The sequence below is a fragment of the Leguminivora glycinivorella genome, chromosome 12 (genome assembly GCF_023078275.1).
Source record: "Leguminivora glycinivorella isolate SPB_JAAS2020 chromosome 12, LegGlyc_1.1, whole genome shotgun sequence".
Classification (NCBI taxonomy): domain Eukaryota; kingdom Metazoa; phylum Arthropoda; class Insecta; order Lepidoptera; family Tortricidae; genus Leguminivora; species Leguminivora glycinivorella.
Genome location: NC_062982.1, coordinates 8,481,534 through 8,501,635, shown reverse-complemented (window position 1 = coordinate 8,501,635; position 20,102 = coordinate 8,481,534). Strand labels below are relative to the sequence as shown.

Sequence of the window (20,102 nt, the reverse complement as noted above, 5' to 3'; positions counted from 1 at the left end):
TTATGCAAATTTATGGAAAATACTCGTGTATTTATTTCGTATTATTATCATCATAAATGCATGTCTATGCAAGCGCATATGCATCTCTTATTATATAGCTTTCGATTTTGAGTTATATAATGAGTTATAATGTAACAGCATAACTCAAATTAATCGAATAGTACACTGAGAGAAATTTGCATTGTGAATTTAACAAGTTCGACTTGTTGCGGTTTATCCGTTTGAATCAGCCAAACGTATGTTTAAAACAATATGTGTCAGATTGTTTTTATAAAATCGACTTGTTGATTCAAATATATTGCCGATTCAAATGACAAGTAGCTTGTTTGAACCAAAGAGCATGTAGGCGCTATTTTAACCAAAAAACTTGTTGAACGAACATGAAAACTGGTTGTATTTTCTCTCAGTGTACACTTGTGTACAAACTTTGACACTATCGACTTGGTATAAGGCTAGTAAGTAAGGTCAAAATGGGTGTGTGTGTGATAAGGAGAAGTGTGTCTGGCCTTCACATTTGGCCTGTTTAAACCAATGATCAGTGTTTATTGAGAGTTCATATGTTTACAACTAATCGTGAGTAGCAAGTAGTACTGTTGTGCCGACGTAAAGATTCCAAAATTCTGAATTGTTCACATAGGAAAAGTTCGGAAATTTCCATACTTTGTATGGACAATTGTTTGGATGGAAATTTTCCATTTCATAAATTTAAATTCTTCGTGAAAGTTTCGTAAATTTTTCAAGAAATTTAAGAGTTTTTTTTTTAGTTTCCGCAACTTGCACATCACTAGCAAGTAGCAAAAGCAACTACGATAATGAGTAAAAAGGTCAAATGTGGAGGCCAGGCATGCTTCCCCTTATGACACACTTATCCGTATTGACCTTACCTACTTTTCATGCCTTATATGCTACGAGGTGTGCTAGTAGGTGCAATTTTTGACATAGCGTTGACCATTGATAACACTTTATTTCTTCATAGACGTAACAGCGAAAAGGTTAATATATTAAAAATAGAATTCTAAATTACACAGATGTTTCCCAAAATATAGCTATAATAAGACATATCTTAATGATTCAACTTCATGATTTATATGTTGCTTTCTCTAGCACACCCACTACGTTCGCGCATTGTTCGATTATATTTAAATGAATACACTTTCTATCGCTTCCAACAGGTGTCGCTACCAAACAAATTGCAGTGTCATTGTCTCCGTTGGCTCGCCCACTAATTACTAGACTTGTTCTGAGACAATTCTGCGCGGGCGCTGTTTATATAACAGCCTTTGTTAGTTTGCTTGCAGTGTTATGGATGATTTTCACTACCATCAATTACTATTTCGGCTCATTGTACTTATACTTGAATTATTGCCATACTTCCTACTTATGCACGTTCGGCCCGCCTTTTCGCTTCTCTGAGACACTTTTGATATTGGGTCGCGTTTAAGCTTCAACTTCTTACGCCAGCGCGCTTCTCATGTGACGCTTTGTGCCTTCGAGCTTACTCGGAGCTCTAGGCCTTCGCTGGGTTTCGAAGCTCACCGTCGGGCCTTAGGTACTCACTACATATTAAATTTTGCATGTAGACATGTTGGTGGCAAACGTAATAGGCGAGATGAGTTTATTATACATACATAAACGACAGACGTGTTCAATAGTCTCAATTGAAATAATTAATAAAATTTTAATTGCAGTGTAATTTGACCGGTACTTCAAATATGTAATTTCCGTTTGTCATTTCATTTCGCCGATGGATAGCTGGAAATTGATTCGCTTCTCATTAATTAGGATTTTACTGCTTTAATTAAAATTATTGCAAATTGACTGCAAAACTCAGTTCCTGCTCTACCTTTGGCAAAGTGCGATGAAAACTCGTGCCTACCGGCGAGCCGGACCTGGGTTCGAATCCCGGTTTGTATAGTAATAATTAAAGTAGATGTTCACACTGTTTACCTTAAAGAATATTCCTAGATAGTATCTCTTCTCCCCTGTTTTGAGCAGCGGCATGGTCCACCGCGTTACTCCAAGCTCGTCTTCGCTACAGCTTGAGCATTCTGTGGACAAACGAAAGTGATTTTAGTAAAACAATACTAAACTTTATTACATATACATAAAGCTCGGCCACACATCCGCGTTTTGAAAGCGCAGCGTCATCGTAGCGCAATGATGGCGGCTTTTTTCTATGTTTTACTTTGCATTATTAAATAGAGTGTCCAACGGTTAATTATGGTAGGCGTGTTCCGTGGATGCATCATAGTGTAATAATGAAAAACAATTGATTAGTTACAATGGCCCCCCTGTCGAGATTTGCTTTGTGCTATCAATAATCACTGACCAAGTATATTATCCCAAAATTACTGCCATAACTAATAAAATGAGTTTTTTGTGTAGGAAAAATTTACAAAGGTATTTCGATCATAAAAATGTACACAGCAATACCAAGGTCGTCAAATTCATACATGCATGATGTAATACTAAGTATTGGACGCTTGGCATCTTTTATTAATGATGCAGCTCAAAAAATCCAGGCTACACCAGTTCAAAGCAGAATTCCACAGCAAAAATACATCATTAAGAATTTACGCTCTCCGACTCTGACCAAAGCTTTCAAAATGGATTCTTAAATTCACTTTGACTGCAGTTTTCTGAATATTCGCGAGACAATAAAGCGAAAACTCTGTTAACGAGAAGCCAAATGGTATCAAAATAAATGTAAACATTTTAAAAGTGGAATGTTCAGCCGACGAACGTCTTGCTTTTACCACTTGACCTGGCAACGCAGTTTTATGGAAAAATTATAAGAAACTTGCATTTAAAAGTTAAAAGGACCGACCGCAATTGCTTGTCGTCCAACATGCAATGCTTGTTTATGAGGATCGATTATCCATACAAACGTAGTATTTTTTCCCCTCGATCAGATTATGCAGTTTACGGAAATGATTTTTACAGAATTTATTGCCATTGCTAACACACTAACGAGGTGGGACGCAATGACTGACAAAATTTTCGAATGGCCCGCGGTCGAAGGTACCGTTCTTAACGTTTGATTGTTTTGCATTTACTAGATATAGATGAAATTTTTGATAAAATCAGTCCTAATCAATCCTAATTTCTAAAAGCATAAAAAAAAGGTAAAGCTACTATCAAAGAACGACAATTGTGTAAAAAAATCCAATTATGTTAAGATCTAGAGAGGAAAATGGGGACATACATTTGTATGAAAAGCCGTTTCCGGATTTTCGAAGCGGTTGCCTCTTTCGTATCAAGTGACAACGCGTTTTCAAGTATTTGTTTACGAGCCGCAAATAAACATAAATGGCGTTTTAAAGAAACTTATATTTTGGTTCTCCGCCGATAAGATCGCTTTAGGCACTCAATAAATATGAGAGAACAGGCTACTTATATTTACATTAGTTGTTGTGCATTTATTTTGTTTTCTTCATTGACTCTGTGGTGAAATAAATAAAAACAATTGGCATATTTATTGTAATGCAAGTACTTGATAATGTAGGTACTTTTATCATGTAGACGTTCTGAGGAAGTACGTTTTTTTTAAATGAAGTGTTAAGATGCTTTTAATACGGATTTGTATAAATAAAAATAATTATCCTTTTTTATTATAAATGGGCTTACTTTTGTTTTGGCCACAGACTAGCCAAAGGCATAGACAATACTTTAATACATTATGTATTAAATAAAAACCATTCAATTACTAGTCAGATATTTATTTATAATCATTGATAAAAAATACTGATAAACGTAAACTGACTCCAAACACATAATTGTCAGTATTTTAGTTGAGTAAGTATTTATTTCCTATAATTCATTCAACGTGATTGAGTATTTGTAATTAATAGTTATTTGTTATACAAGGGGGCAAAGTTGTATTTTAACGCCGAGTGTGGAATTGAAAAACGAGCAAGTGAAAGGATTCTATAGTTGAACCACGAGCGAAGCGAGTACCCAAGTTCGAGAATAGAATCCTGAACTTGCGAGTTTTTTAACACACGAGAAGTAAAATACATTTGCACCCGAGTGTAACACAAAACTTTTCCCCTCACTACAGCGAGGAAACTACAACGCAAAAAATGCGTTTATCACTGCTTCCAGTAGTTGCACAGGTGGTAAATCATCTTTATTACTAGATTCACCTACTTTTATCAATTTTAAAGCAGTTTATTTGACTTTATTCAAGGTCAAATTACTTTACCCACTAGTGGATAAAATGCGTTTTTACCCGCTGGTATTAAAGGACAAAACACGTGTTTCCGAGCTAGTGAGGGGAAATAGTTATTTGTTTTACAAGGGGGCAAAGTAGTTGTTTAACCGCACGTGCCAATATTGATACCAGAGCAAGCGAAAGATTCCAATATTGAACCGCGAGCGTAGCGAGTGGTTCACAAAGTGGAATCTTGAGCGTTGCGAGGGTATCAAGGCGCGAAGGTTAAACAAACTTTGCCACCGAGTGAAACACAAAATTTTTCACCACACCAACACTATGAAAATATGAACTGTAAAACATCAAAATAAATAAAATACTTCAATTTATTTAACGTTTATGATTCAAAATCATCATTTATACGTGAATTCCAACACCCAGGTTTAGACATCAAGTTAAAATTTGTATGAAATTACTTTGCACTCTTGTGAATAAAATGCAATTTTGCTATCTGTTTTCGAATAGCAAAGAAAGCATTTATCAGTTGGTGTGGTGAAAAAATATTTTTTGCTGTTTTTAGGTCATAATTAAATATGGTAATATTTTATTTCGGTTAATTGGACAGTACTTAATCATATAAGACAGACTTTAAAAAAGGGTCAAGTAGCCCATTGTGTGCGCCAAGTTTAGGTTGGCAGTCTCTGTACCAGTCGAATATGCAAGTGATAGTGTCCGAATGTAACGTAATTTCTACTTTTGTGTTTCACAGTACACCCTTATCATTCAGTGTTTATCCTGTTTCAATACATATGTTTGGTTGGGTATTGAAATATGTAGGTATTACTCGTATGTGCGATTAATATCTTTTTTTTAAGTTTACTAAGCCAGATCAAAAATCAGGTACAATAAGCAGACACGCACTGTCGCCATTTAAATAAGACGAAGAATTAACAGGAATTATTCATGCCATTAATGATTGATGTCACAACAGCATTCCACAAGACAATGTTAGTAAGAATTTATGTTTTTTTAACTTGCAAAAATAATTATACTTTTTACTGATATGCAAATTATTTTTTCGCCAGCTATCTGTGCGTCAATACTCGTGTGAAATATTAACAGCTTTTCAACACAACTCTTTAAAGTTGTCATTGACTTAAAGGTATTATCAGCAGAATAACTTCAGGATCGCCCACACAAATAAGTGACATTTTTGTGAATCTTATGACCACCGCATAAGTCACACAGCTGATCAGAGATAAAAGGTACTTTATAATTGAATGTTGGGGCTGACTGTGTGACCTTTCAGAGTAGATCTACTTTCGTAAACGATGACATTTCCGTGTTATGTAGTTTACTTTTTAATTTCTGTCTTTTTACGGATCTGGCCGATTCACGGCCGCAAAAAGTTTTGTCCTGGTACCTATTTACTTCAGTTATAGCAAATACCACTATATGTCGGCACCCAGAATTTATTCCTTTAACGGGCAAGGCCCAAGAAAACCCATCGACATCCTCTAGTCCTAAAAATTCTGTACAAGAAAAAATTACAAAATGATAATCTTACAATGGTGGTCTTTTTTGAGTCGATTGAACTTTAAAAGGTTAAAAGATTAACTAGGCACGTATTTTCTAAAATTCAAGATATCAAAATAAATAAAATAACAGGTAATTAAATTCTGAAACAAATAAGGCCGAAAAAAAATGGTACCACTACAACTGAACCATTACTTATAATGTACAATAGACATTTCAACAATCTTCAAAAAGTACCTAGTACTACTTTGTTTCTTATTACCAACCATTTAAACGTTTATTGCGCGTAACATAACTCCTTCAGACATCAACATAAACAAAATCCCGGTACCCTCGACGTGAATCTACTGCATCATTATTTTTCCAGGTCAGTAACATTAAGGCATCAGCAGCAAAAATCTGTTTTACGCTCCTCTAATAAGGGCCAAGGCCTGGAACGCCTGGCTTTGGTGAAGCGTGACTAGTAAATCAAACGAGCATACGATAACAAGACGGTTGCAGGTGTTCGTATCAGCGGGAGAAATCAGGTGAGTCGGACGTTAGACGTTCCAGTAAGAATGAAAAACATAACTAAAATCCTTTAAAAAGAAAAAAATAATAATTCGTTTTTTGAACTACAAGCGCATTAAATAAGTAAGATTCAAAATTCGACGCAGCAAAAATAAGTATTAGTCTTAGGCAAATATGGTGACAAACAGGACAAAGAAAAAGTTAAGAAAGGTCAGAATAAGTGAAATGGTAAAAATGTTTCAGGTTGGTGCACATTTGCTCGTGGTGTAGGTACGAACTAAGAAGGAATACTCGTATTACGATCACCACTACTAAAATCAAAATTTGAACATGCGACAAAATTTATATTTATACTGATTCACAAAATTGGAGAAGCATCTTGTAGTAGGTAACACGTAACATTATTTTCATGAAACTCTAAACAAAAAATCGTATATATTTGTCGATGTTTTTGCATTTTTCCATAAACGTCTGCCCCGCCTACATTTAGTTCATTTAGCAATAGTACTTAAACGAACAGTTTTAGTAGAAGCTGTTTAATCACCCTAGTTTCCTGTGTATGTCTTAAGTATTCGCGAGTATTTTTGTTACACAAGCACTGAATTTAGCAATTTTTTACAGCCGCTAAAATTACTAAAGTCATACCTAAATGAAGCTTAATGTCGCTAAATAACCCTCTGTCTGTGTCTATGTGGAAACTGTAGGAGAAAAACGAAGAAAAAATATGTACTCATATTAGTTAAGGGAACTTGCCTGTGCCTACTTCAAATAAAAATGTTTTATACCATGCATGAAATAAAGCATCACATAAAAAAACATGGACCTGTAGATATTTTTAAACCCAGTTTTTATTTAAAGTAAATAAGCTGACGGTGACGTCATTCACCTCGATTTCATATAAATTCCATATTAGTAAATCGTTCCAATTGGTTTTGACAGTACTTCTAACCTAACCACAAAATTTTGAAAAAACCCCCGACCTGTTAGTGGACCGATTTTCATGAAACATAGCTAAAACACTCCCGACTAACTCAGCTTTCAAACAAAAAACTAAATCGAAATCGGTTCATCCGTTCGGGAGCTACGATGCCACAGACAGACACACACACAGACAGACATACAGACACGTCAAACTTGTAACACCCCGTCGTTTTTGCGTCGGGGGTTAAAAAATAACCTATTGTAACGTGGAAGCCTAGCCAAGAAGACGCTATCGTTTGTAGAAACTTAAACGAATCGCTAGGATAAAGTCATAAACTCATATACATAAAATATAGAATAAAGGTGCGAGAATCCATAAATGAGTTTTTTTTTTAAATTTATTTATCTAAAAACACTTATATACTATTTTTTTTACATTTGAACAGCGAGCGAAAACTGCTAACGGTTTATCTGCCGCCGTTGTCGCTCGTTTACATTGTAGGTATTTTTATTCACTAAGGGCCACTTGCACCAATGAAAATGGAGGATTAACCCAGGAGTTAACCCACCATTTTATATGGAATTTGACAGATGACAGCCCACTAGCCCTGAGTTAGTGGTTGGTGCAAGAGGGCCTAAAGGTATTATATTCATCTACATTTATATCTAAGTAGGTATTTAAACAGTTCTTATCTAATTAATAAGGAAAGAAGCATTTAGTTTAGCCGGTTGTTTGTAAACAACCCGGGTGCGCACTTGTACTTGGCGTGTGATATTTCATCGATCGGGTAAATTGGTTATAACTCAATAGTCCACAGTAGTAACTGATGGGCTTAACTAATCGAAGTATTTTTGACCACCGGTCTGGCCTAGCGGGTAATGACCCTGCCTGTTAAACCGCGCTCCTGGGTTCGAGTTCCGATAAGAGTATTTATTTGTGTTGAGCACAGATAAATACCCTTACCGGAGCGTTCTTCTGAGTCATGGTCATGGATGTTTTCTATGTCTTTAAGTATTTTCATGTTATATATATACCTCTATCGTTGCCTTCTTGAGCTTACCGTGGGACTCAGTCAATCTGTGTAAAATTATTAGTTTTTATTTTACTATGGCGCTAGCACATATGTTAGTATGTACCTTTGTATGTTAGTAGGTAGTACCTTTAAGCTAAATCTTATAGATCTACTGGCGCCATCTATGGAAACTTTTACAGTAGAGAGTTCCAACATTTATTTACAAATTTAAAAAATGTAGTTTCTACTGTCAAAAACTCACTCAGATAATGAATTTTGATATCAGGTGCCGTAGCCGACAGAATGCCATTTTCTTTGCGTCGCGAAAAATACGAAAATACGAAACGCGCGCTGGCTCTGAAAGCGTAGTCTGGCTTGTGGTAGACGTACGCGAAACGAAAACGAAACGCCGCGAAAGGTAGTCTGGCTTGTGGTAGACGTAGCGAAAGGTAGTTTGTGCCACTCGGATACGTACCCAGTACGTGTATCTTATTGTAGTGAAACTAGCCCAGTTAATTTATTTTTAATCACTGGTTTTATTTCAGATAGTAACGTGATTCCGGTTTGTTGATATAATTATATAAATCTGTATTTAATAACAATAATTACGTTTGCATAGCTAATGTATAAGAATTGTAAAACTATCGCTTGGTCTCGTCATACTGTCTGGTTAGATTTAATATTAGGTGCTTATATTTTTTGTAAAAAAATGTAAAATTTAAAATAAAATATATATTGTCACGAAATATTTTTATAAAACACAGGTTTAAGTCAAGAATAAATTCTCTCTCTAGAGAGATATTCCATTTTATATGAATAATATAAAATATGTACCTACTTCTTGTAGTTACTAGGTATGTTCAATGCGTCCCACACGAACTCACTACGTCATCATTGAAAGAAGAATTGACTGACCAGTACAACATTGGTATCGCACTTTATAACCTGGGGGCCGATTTTTGAATCTCACTTTCACTAAAACACCGGTTGAAAACGGTGACTTGCCTATTATTTTCAGTGCCAATTTTCTGAATTCGAACGCGTGAGACTCAAAAATCGGCCCGCTGTATCAACTTCGTATCAAATCACAATAATATCAACTGTCACACACGCATACTCCATCACATGATGAAACTAGGGATTATTCTAAAGGTTAAACCAATGTAACACATCATTCAATGGTTACCAAACGACTTTTGGTCCATTATGAGTTAGCCTTTATGACTGGATGTGACTTGTGTTGTAATAATTTAATTGTAATTAAGTACTTATTGATGTAAAGTTTATGGACGTAGTAGACATCTGAGCTTACCTACCTATACGAGTATGTATTTAAAAATAAGACACACTAATCCACACTTAATATCCATCTTGCTTATCCATACTACTTACTATTAATACTATAATGGGTAAGTGTGTGTGACTTTCCCATTTACAGTATTAGTCTGTTTGTTTGTTTCGTTCTTCACGACAAAACGGAGAGACGAATTGACGTGATTTTTTAAGTGGAAATATTTAGTTGAAGGGATGGAGAGCGACATAGGCTACTTTCTGCCTCTTTCTAAACCCCCACTTCCATAAATTGGGGGGTGGAAGTTTGTAAGGAGCATTCCGCAATTTTCAAATTTAACGCAAGTGAAGCCGCAGGCGAAAGCTGGTAAGTTAAATGCTCGATAAAGGATATCTAACAAATATTAATTTATTAAAGGTATATTTATTTAGAGTACCTAAAGTTTTGTTTTGTTAGGTAGGTATGTACAGTCAGCAGCAGAAGTTCCGTAGCGGGCAAGGTGTTCAAAATGAACTTGACAAGATCTTATTTTTAAGACAATAAGAGCGTGTTCGTCATTTTGTGTCAACACCTCGCCCGTTACGGAACTTCTGCTGCTGACTGTATATACGCTGCTTATGTATCAAATAAGGTTAATCGAGCAGCTTTTAAGCTATTTGCTATTTTTTAACAAGACTAAATTGACCGCAACTATGGGAACAAATCAAATTATTTTAACAAATACAATGCGAGGTGGCCTAGGAGTTCATGGCGTTTGGCCCGGATTGCTAAAAGACGCCGGTTCGAATCGGGCCTTCACCACTGGTGGTGCTCGTCATTTTTTCTTTAATATATGACATCTTATTTCGATTTTTAAGACTAAATTGAGTTTTTTATACTTTTAATTATGTAATTAAAATATACCTTTTAACAATATTAACATAGAAATGGTGATTATATTTTGAAAGTCATCAAAGGTGATTCCTAATTACATTTCAGAGATCACCAAAAGTTAAGTAGGTTAGGCCATTTGTAGGCTACTGTTTGCATAATAATCATCATCATAATACCAGCCTTTTATCGCCCACTGATGAGCATAGGCCTCTTTTCTAGTACGCCACTTGTCCCGGTCCTGAGCTAGTCTCATCCAGTTGTAATCCGCAACCTTCCGGTTGTCGATATTGTCCACCCAGCGAGCCAACGGATGTACAACTGTAAGCGGCCACCATCCAGGGTGCACTGAGAGAAATTTGCATTGTGAATTTAACAAGTTCGACTTGTTGCGGTTTATCCGTTTGAATCAGCCAAACGCAATATGTGTCAGGTTGTTTTTATAAAATCGACTTGTTGATTCAAATATATTGCTGATTCAAATGACAAGTAGCTTGTTGTTTGAACCAAAGAGCACGTAGGCGCTATTTTAACCAAAAAACTTGTTGAACGAACATGAAAACTGGTTGTATTTTCTCTCACGTAGCCGAATGGCAAACGCTCGCAGACGGCACCAGCATGCGTAGCCGAATGGCATTTCTCAACGCCAAACGAAAACGAAACGCGGCTCTGTCGCGCCAATACGCACGAGCGATAGAGATAGATATCTACGAGCGTTTTGTGAGCGTCTGTGCCATTCGGCTACGTACCCAGTTATCATTTTAGTCCACCTGACATCACTCAGCCTAGCTGTTTGTGTAAATGTTCCAAGCATACTTATAAACACATTATTTTTTTATGTATTCCATGAAGACGCTATTTTTGGCATAAAAGTGGCATACAAATCCATGGGAATTCTGCGATCGTATTACACGTATCGATTACATGATTCGAAAATGACATAATATGCGATTACTCATTGTAATTTAAAATTCGGCGCGCGATTTTATGCCGGTTTATTTATATATGTTTCGACATAAATAAAAGACTGTTTTTGTTTTCCTTAAAAGTTTAAACTGATTTATCCGTTTTAGAAAAAAGTGGTTGTAAATCTTCATATGTTGTTGACCTTTACTCTTAAATTGTTATCCAGTGTGTCAGCACCATGCGGGCTTTTATTAAAGCATATAATAATACGATACATTGGCAATCGTTAGCGTATATTAGCAAATCTTAGTCATTTAAATTAACTGCAAAATTAATTTTCCGAAATCCGTACATTCTATGTACTGCGTGCACTTCGTAAATATCATTACTCACATCTCTATGAGCCGTCATTACCCTTACTTGACGTGTCTTGAAATGTCTGTGCTGTACATTGCTGGCAATTTATGCTTTGTTTGAAAGTTTAAAGTCATATTTTTTACTTATTTATTAAGTATATTAAATTAAGTTAAATAACTAAGATTACGATCCTTAAAAAAACCCGCTTGTTGGTAAAACACTGTATATTATTATACATATATACTAAACAGAAAAAGGTGATAGGTAAGCGGTAATATATTATGTATCATGATGACGTTATATTGGTGTCTCGCGGTCATAGGAGTTAAGCAATAGATGAAACATAACATGCAAATGCGAATGAAAATTGGCGTCCAATTATTAAAACACAATTATTCATCCAATTAAGTTAATAACATTAAAAATGCTTATGCAGCTTGTGAATTGAAAGTATTAAATCCTCCGCCACACATGCGCGTTTTGATAGCGTAGCGGAATGCGCGCGCGTTCCGCTTGCAATCCGCGCTCGTTAGTTTTCGCCGGCGTCCGTTGGGCGCAACGCCAGCGTTCGTCTGGCGCACCGCTATCATTGCGCTCTCCTCTAACGCTCCGCCTACGCTCTCAAAACGCGCATGTGTGGCCGAGCTTTAAGAGTCCGCAGGAAGCTCGGACAAGATTACCTTAAGGCACTGGTCCCATCGCGAGCTAGTAAGCTATGAGCTATCGGCTACAAAAACGAACAAAAGATAAGCACTCCCGTGCAAATAAAAGAGACACGGCGATTTTGATAGCTCACCGCTGGGCGAGTAACTATAAACATCGCCGTGTCTCTTTTTTTACACGGGAGTGATTATCTTTTGTTCGTTTTTATAGCCGATAGCTCATAGCTTACTAGCTCGCGGTGGGACCAGTGCCTTAACCCTTAATTGAGCATTAGAATGTCATAGTCTATTTTGTAATCTGTCAAAGATAACAGTTTAGAATAGGATGGAGAAATAATATACTCCTAAATAAAGGGTTAAATACCCTTAAACGTGTGATTTACCAAAATGATAGTCCCGAATTCAGAGTCAAACCTTTCATTGCAAGCCGATTCTGACTTATAGTTTGTATATGGTTCGATTTTGTTTTGAAGCGACTTCGATATGATACGTATAATGCTAACATGTTTGTTTTATTTTTGTACACTGAATGTAAAGTACGTGTAAGCTGGTTTTGCAGCCATTATAAATATTATATTAATACACCGTGTCACACAAAACTTAATTAAAATATTTACCTGATTTCCCAAGTCCCAGCGACGCCTGATAATTCGCTGTTTTCGTGTCCGCTATCCAACTCATCAGCACAATAAGCATACAACACAGAAACTGTCTTTGGCACATTTTTAACACTTTTTATCCACTAAGTGTCGAAATAGAAGCTTTTTTCCGCACTGTTTTAGTCCGAAGTGCAGTGATATTTTTAGCTGCTGCTGTATAGATTTTTATTCAGAAAGTCCTAAGGATAGTTATAATAGATTTTATTTATCCTAAATTTGTGTGTCCTAGGTAAAAGAAACTCTAGTTTATTCCTAGGTGTCTCGAGAAGAAGGTTTGCGCGTGAACTGACTTCAACGCATCGGTAAGTTCTAAACTTGAATGGCAGGTTGCGTCTGGTTTCCTAATGAGGCGACGTGTAGATGACCATTAATTATATGAAATTTATTTATATATTTATGTGGTTAAGTTTCTGTAGTGTCGTCGGTGACAGATTTGATGGTATATCTGTAAGGGACACAAGGGTTGATGAGATAAAGTAAAAACCAATGCTCAACACGATAATGCTCAATAGATGACATCCTGCTGTCCCATTTATTGACAAATATTTAAGATTGAAAGTAATTAGCAACTACTGGGTCATTGTCGAATTAAATTATGCTTCTCTATTCGACTTCAAAAGATATCCAGTGCGGCGATAGAATACTATAAGGATCCGATTTTATAAAAATAATGTGTTACATAATCAAACTTCGGTTCTTATTACTGTCAAAATAATAGTTTCATAAGCAACATTTTAATTTCCTGAATCATCTTTTGCGTTCGTGGGAAAAATATGTAGACAGAAAAACCTACAAAACATACATGTGAAGATTTTTTTGTAAGCAATCTATAATTTTAGCCCAATTATCCATGATAGGTGCAACATGATAAGCATCATATAATTATTTCCAAAATTAGGTAAGTAGAGCCGAGAGTATGAGAATCTGTATGACTTTTATGACAACGCGAAATAAATATAATTATTACCAATGAACGGACACTGATACGAGTACAATGTATTCTGGAAGCTTTTATTTAACTTGCAAGGTGTGTATGTACCTAGTTATTTTGGAATTAGTGTAACATGTATTCTATCATCTGCAAAAGTGTATGGCGAATTTATCAATGAATTCATTCATAATTTCTCCATGCAATTTTGCAGCTGATAATACCTATGTTTGAACGAGTTAAAATATTATGTTAAAAAAAATGCCTAACAGTCAGCTATTAAAGCATGATCGATGACGAAAAACTTATTTCAGTAATCTAGTGTAATATAATATTAATATTTACGGTCAATATCCCGGTAGATGCGTGTCTAGATAAAAATAAAGTGGTCGTATTATGATTATGTTATTAATTGGTTCGCTAATTTTCTCACTTTTAATAAAACATGATATAAATCGCTACATTGCAATAAAGTTACAACACAATAATCTGTACCGTTATAAACGATTAAGCCTAAGTAGTTCAAACGAGTATATTAGTCTAACATACCATCAATATGCACTTATGTTGCAAAACAAATGATCCCACTCACGCGCATCGTAATTAGTGTCATCGAACAATGATTGAAACAAAACGGGTGGTGACGAAATGATTAACTGCGATGGTTAAATGAAAGTACGGATTAAGCGTAGGTACCTATCATGGACAGTGTACCTATAAGTGACGACAATGTATAGCACGTTTGGTTTTTTTTTTTTTTATGTATGTGTGTATGTGTGATCGTTGTGTGTAACTGGCATTCGATTTAAACAATTTTTTTCTATATTAATACGATAAATACGAAAAATACTTTGTCAAAATCGTTGTAAGGCTGTGGGTGAGTAAGAGTACCTTTTAATTTTTCTTCTTATTCATTTTTGTAATAGGTATGTGGTTGGAGGTAAAATTGTAGATGAAGTAATAGTCATTAAAAAATAATTCTAAATTTTGGTAATGAGATTTTAATTACTTTGTAATGGAGACATACCGTTGCAAGTTGCAAGTATAAAGGCGGTAATTGATCATTGTCACACAAAGTTAAATTTTTTACAAACATCATACAAATTTAAATTTTTAATATTTTTTCCTACTCAAAATAGTACATTACGATAAAAGTGCGTAAAAAAGGAAGTTCGAAAAAGTGGCGATAAATTAGAACACGACCGAAGGGAGTGTTTTAAATCGACACGAGTCACACATTTCCTTTTCGTATCGTACGACGTTTTTCAGTACAGATGGCCATCCGAAGTTTCGTCCTGACATATAATGAACCACTTCTCGCACTAGTGCGTAAAAAAACACCATCTGTACTGAAAATATTATTTCTAGCAATTCATCCTCGAGTGTTTTATAATGTGACCTTTTAAAATGCACATTATGATTTCAAGAATGTCAGATTATACATTTGAGTGCAGTCCATAAAAAATGTTTTATTAACATGCGAAGTCAAGGTTATTCAATTATTCTTGCTAGTATGCATGCAAAATCTATTTTATTTACATAGAATACGTTTTTCATTTTTATGTATGTGTATAAATAATACAAAAGATTGTATAGGTACCTTTTATGTACATATGATATGAGTAGTAAATATTTAAATGCCTGTTTCCTATCCTTTTGCTATCCTTGTAAAGAATTACAGATTCTGACAATGTTAAACGCATTATAATCAATGTTGTAAACGAAAGGTTAACGTATCGTTTCAAGGGTCCCCGGAAAATATTTATTAGTACGTAATTAGTATTTTCCTGGCTTAGGAAATTGATTGCTTTGGTGTTTCATCCTCAGATGTATGTAATGAGCCTATTTATGATGATAGTTATTAAACATTAAAACATTTATTTATCTACACAAATTCAACATTCATCATAAAAGGAAGAAATTAAGCTAAACAATACAGAATTTGGGAGAACATCGCTTGTGCTTTCCCTTATAACGTTGAACTGGTTCCTACACTAGGCGAGGCCTGTGCTGTAGGTAACCAGCTTACATCCGAGTTACGGTTTTCGAAGCGAACCATATCAAAATCAAAATTCGTACTCCCATCTAAATGGCTTCCAACTCCACTGGTATTGAAGGTGTATCTAAAAGTAGGTATGGGCACTGGGCACTTAGGGCCAGTTTCACTAACCACAGCAAAGCTAAGCCAACATCACGCAAAGTTCTATAGTAATAATCCCCATACAAAAACTTTGCGTATGCAAAATTCCGTAATAAACGGTTTGGTGCAACTGACCCACTGTCAGGTGACCCGTCTGCTCTGCCTCTTAAGGGTCTCCCCAAACCCATCGACGCGGAATCGGCTCTAGCCGACCAAAAATCGCTCTTTAGTATGAAGCGTCGTGAAGCATGCATGAGGCTGAAGCCAACAGCACAGAGGCCCTTTAAGACATTTTAATCTAAAGGCAAGGGATACGTGGATATACGATATAGATACGTGGCGGATACCATCTCCGAGCGCACAATGTGATACACCCGAAGATGGTCCCCGCCAGGTGCAAAGACTATTGCAGTGCAACACTTTTGTATTGCGATGGGAACTAAGGTCATAAGGCTATTGTTTTGCAAATTGGATGGACTGGTTAATGGGCTATGACTCTTACGCGTCGTTGTCGCTGAATGCTTCCGTACGCATGTTATTAATTCATTATACTAATGAGCGATTTTGGTGGACGAAAGCATCAATACGTTTGGGGAGACCTTAAATAGTTAAAAAGAAATCGCATACCTAAATACCAATGGTTTATGAATGTTGCAAACAAATTCCAGAGAGTTATAGCAACATTTCAAGGGCCCAGGAAAGTATTTAGTTGTGCAATTAATTAGTGCTTCCCGGAGACGTCCGGTTTCGTGCCGCAGGAAATTGCATCGAGCCGCTGAAATGCACACCGGCAGCACCGGCTACTCCCATGACTTACAGAACGACTCAAGTGTAATTGACTTTTTATAGATAAGTATAGAGAATCAAGAGCTACTATTTTTTTTATGCGATAAAAGACAAACGACGACGGTGTTTGACGGCATTCATTTTAAAGTACGATTCGCACCGTTACCAATCGTTCGGCAGGTTAGACTCGACAAAATGCGTCATGGTGATTGTGTCGTGTTAAGTACGTGTGATCAAAATGCCTTATGGAGCCGACTACAGGTGAGCAAGCACTGTCGGCACGGTTTTCGCACTTTCTGTAGTCTGTAATCACACTAGTGTGCTAGGCCCGCAGGGTATGTTAAGTTGCCAAATGTAAAAACGCTTATTTTAGCTAATTTGATTACTATAATCGCTCTTCCGTATTGGTGCGACAGAACCAGACCCAAACCATAGATAGTTCTCTTTATTATATTGTGCCCAAACTGCGTTTCGATCGGCTTGATATCTACGATTGTAATTTCGGCTAGGACGGCAGTTGAACTTCATATACATCCCAACTCAATCAATGTATGAAAATGAGACAGGATCGGACTAAACTTACGGCCTTCATGCCAAGTTCTAGTAGAAATCTCTTGACTAAATCTAAATATATAAAAGAAGAAGCTGACTGACTGACTGACTGACTGACTGACTGACTGACTGACTGACTGACTGACATATCAACGCACAGCCGAAACCGCTGGTCCTAGAGATTTCAAATTTGGCACGTAGGTTCCTTATATAGTGTAGAGGAGCACTAAGACAGGATTTTCCAAAATTCACCTCTTAAGGGGGTGAAATGGGGGTTCAAAGTTTGTATGGGGAAACAAGATTAGTTTGACTATTTTATTCGAAACTTCGCAGGAAGATTCCTTAAGACATATGACTGAATACGTGTTTCAGGTTTTTTGAAAATTTAACCCCTAAAAGGGTGAAAAAGGGGTGATAAAGTAAAAAAATCAATATGGGTATCGTTTTTATGGTTTATCGGGTCGCTGATCACGATAAATACAACGTTTTTAAAATCTAATGAAGCGGAAGTGAAATACCTTCTCCCCTGTTGTGGTGCAATGGGGTTTCAATATCAAAACAATATATAAAAGAAGATATTGACTGACTGACTAACATATCAACGCACAGCCGAAGCCGCTGGTCCTAGAGATATCAAATTTGGCACGTAGGTTCCTTATATGGTGTAGAGGAGCACTAAGAAAGGATTTTTCAAAATTCGCCTCCTAAGGGGGTCAAATGGGGGTTCAAAGTTTGTATGGGGAAACAATGTTAGTTTCACTGTTTTATTCGAAACTTCACAGGAGGGATCCTAAAAACATATGACTAAAGACGTGTTTCAGGTTTTTGAAAATCTAACCCCTAAAAGGGTGAAAAAGGGGTGATAAAGTCAAAAAACTAATATGGGTATCGTTTTTACGGTTTATTGGGTCGCTGATCACGATAAATACAACGTTTTTAAAATCTAACGAGGCGGAAGTGACCTTCTCCCCTGTTGTAGTGCAATGGGGTTTAAATATCAAAAAATATATAAAAGAAGAAACTGACTGACTGACTAACTGACATAATATATCAACACACAGCCGAAACCGCTGGTCCTAGAGATTTCAAATTTGGCACATAGGTTCGTTATATGGCGTAGAGGAGCACTAAGAAAGGATTATTCAAAATTCTCCTCTTAAAAGGGTGAAATGGGGGTTCAAAGTTTGTATGGGGAAACAAGATTAGTTTGACTATTTTATTCGAAACTTCATAGGAGGATTCCTAAAGACATATTACTAAATACATGTTTCAGGTTTTTTGAAAATTTGACCCTAAAGGGGTGCAAAGGGGGTAAAGTCAAAAACACAATATGGGTATCGTTTTTATGGTTTATCGGGTCGCTGAACACGATAAATACAACGATTTTAAAATCTAATGAGGTGGAAAAGAAATTTTCTCCCCTGTTGTTGTGCAATGGGGTTAAAATATCCAAAATAGCCATAAGTATAGGTTTAGTTTTTATATTTACTTCTGGTTCAAGAGATTTCAAATTGACACGGATGTTCCTTAGAGGACCACTAAGAAAGGATTTTTCAAAGTTCACCTCCTAGCATGATAATTTGACAGGGACAGGGACAGGGACAGGGACAGGTACAGGGACAGGAACGGGATAGGGTTAGGGTTAGGGATAGGGATAGGGATAGGGAAGGGATAGGGATAGGGATAGGGATAGGGATAGGGATAGGGATAGGGATAGGGATAGGGATAGGGATAGGGATAGGGATAGGGATAGGGATAGGGATAGGGATAGGGATAGGGATAGGGATAGGGATAGGGATAGGGATAGGGATAGGGATAGGGATAGGGATAGGGATAGGGATAGGGATAGGGATAGGGGGATAGGGGATAGGGATATAGGGATAGGGATAGGATAGGGATAGGGATAGGGATAGGGATAGGGATAGGGATAGGGATAGGGATAGGGATAGGGATAGGGATAGGGATAGGGATAGGGATAGGGATAGGATAGGGATAGGGATAGGGATAGGGATAGGGATAGGGATAGGGATAGGGATAGGGATAGGGATAGGGATAGGGATAGGGATAGGGATAGGGATAGGGATAGGGATAGGGATAGGGATAGGGATAGGGATAGGGATAGGGATAGGGATAGGGATAGGGATAGGGATAGGGATAGGGATAGGGATAGGGATAGGGATAGGGATAGGGATAGGGATAGGGATAGGGATAGGGATAGGGATAGGGATAGGGATAGGGATAGGGATAGGGATAGGGATAGGGATAGGGATAGGGATAGGGATAGGGATAGGGATAGGGATAGGGATAGGGATAGGGATAGGGATAGGGATAGGGATAGGGATAGGGATAGGGATAGGGATAGGGATAGGGATAGGGATAGGGATAGGGATAGGGATAGGGATAGGGATAGGGATAGGGATAGGGATAGGGATAGGGATAGGGATAGGGATAGGGATAGGGATAGGGATAGGGATAGGGATAGGGATAGGGATAGGGATAGGGATAGGGATAGGGATAGGGATAGGGATAGGGATAGCGATACGGATGTGGATACGGATAGGGATAGGGATAGGGATACGGATAGGGATAGGGATAGGGATAGGGATAGGGATAGGGATAGGGATAGGGATAGGGATAGGAATAGGGGACAGAGACGGGGATAGGGATAGGGGAGGGACGGGGACAGGGATGGGACGGGGACGGGGACGGGGACAAGGATAGAGATAGGGACGGGGATAAGAATAGGGATTGGGGTCGGACTAATCGGTCGGCAATCGATATCTAGGCAGTGTAAAATGCAGGTGGCTCAGTGCGAAGG

At 37.1% G+C, this 20,102-nt stretch overlaps 1 protein-coding gene across 2 annotated transcripts in view; it reads right to left on the bottom strand.

The window, feature by feature from the left end:
- Positions 1-20,102, bottom strand: part of LOC125231664 (macrophage mannose receptor 1) — a 136,568-nt gene that overhangs the window by 21,500 nt on the left and 94,966 nt on the right. For both annotated transcript variants that reach the window (XM_048137166.1, XM_048137165.1), the window contains one exon: positions 1,948-2,048. In XM_048137166.1, the coding sequence (XP_047993123.1) occupies positions 1,948-2,048 (101 nt within the window). The remainder of the gene's footprint in view (positions 1-1,947; positions 2,049-20,102) is intronic.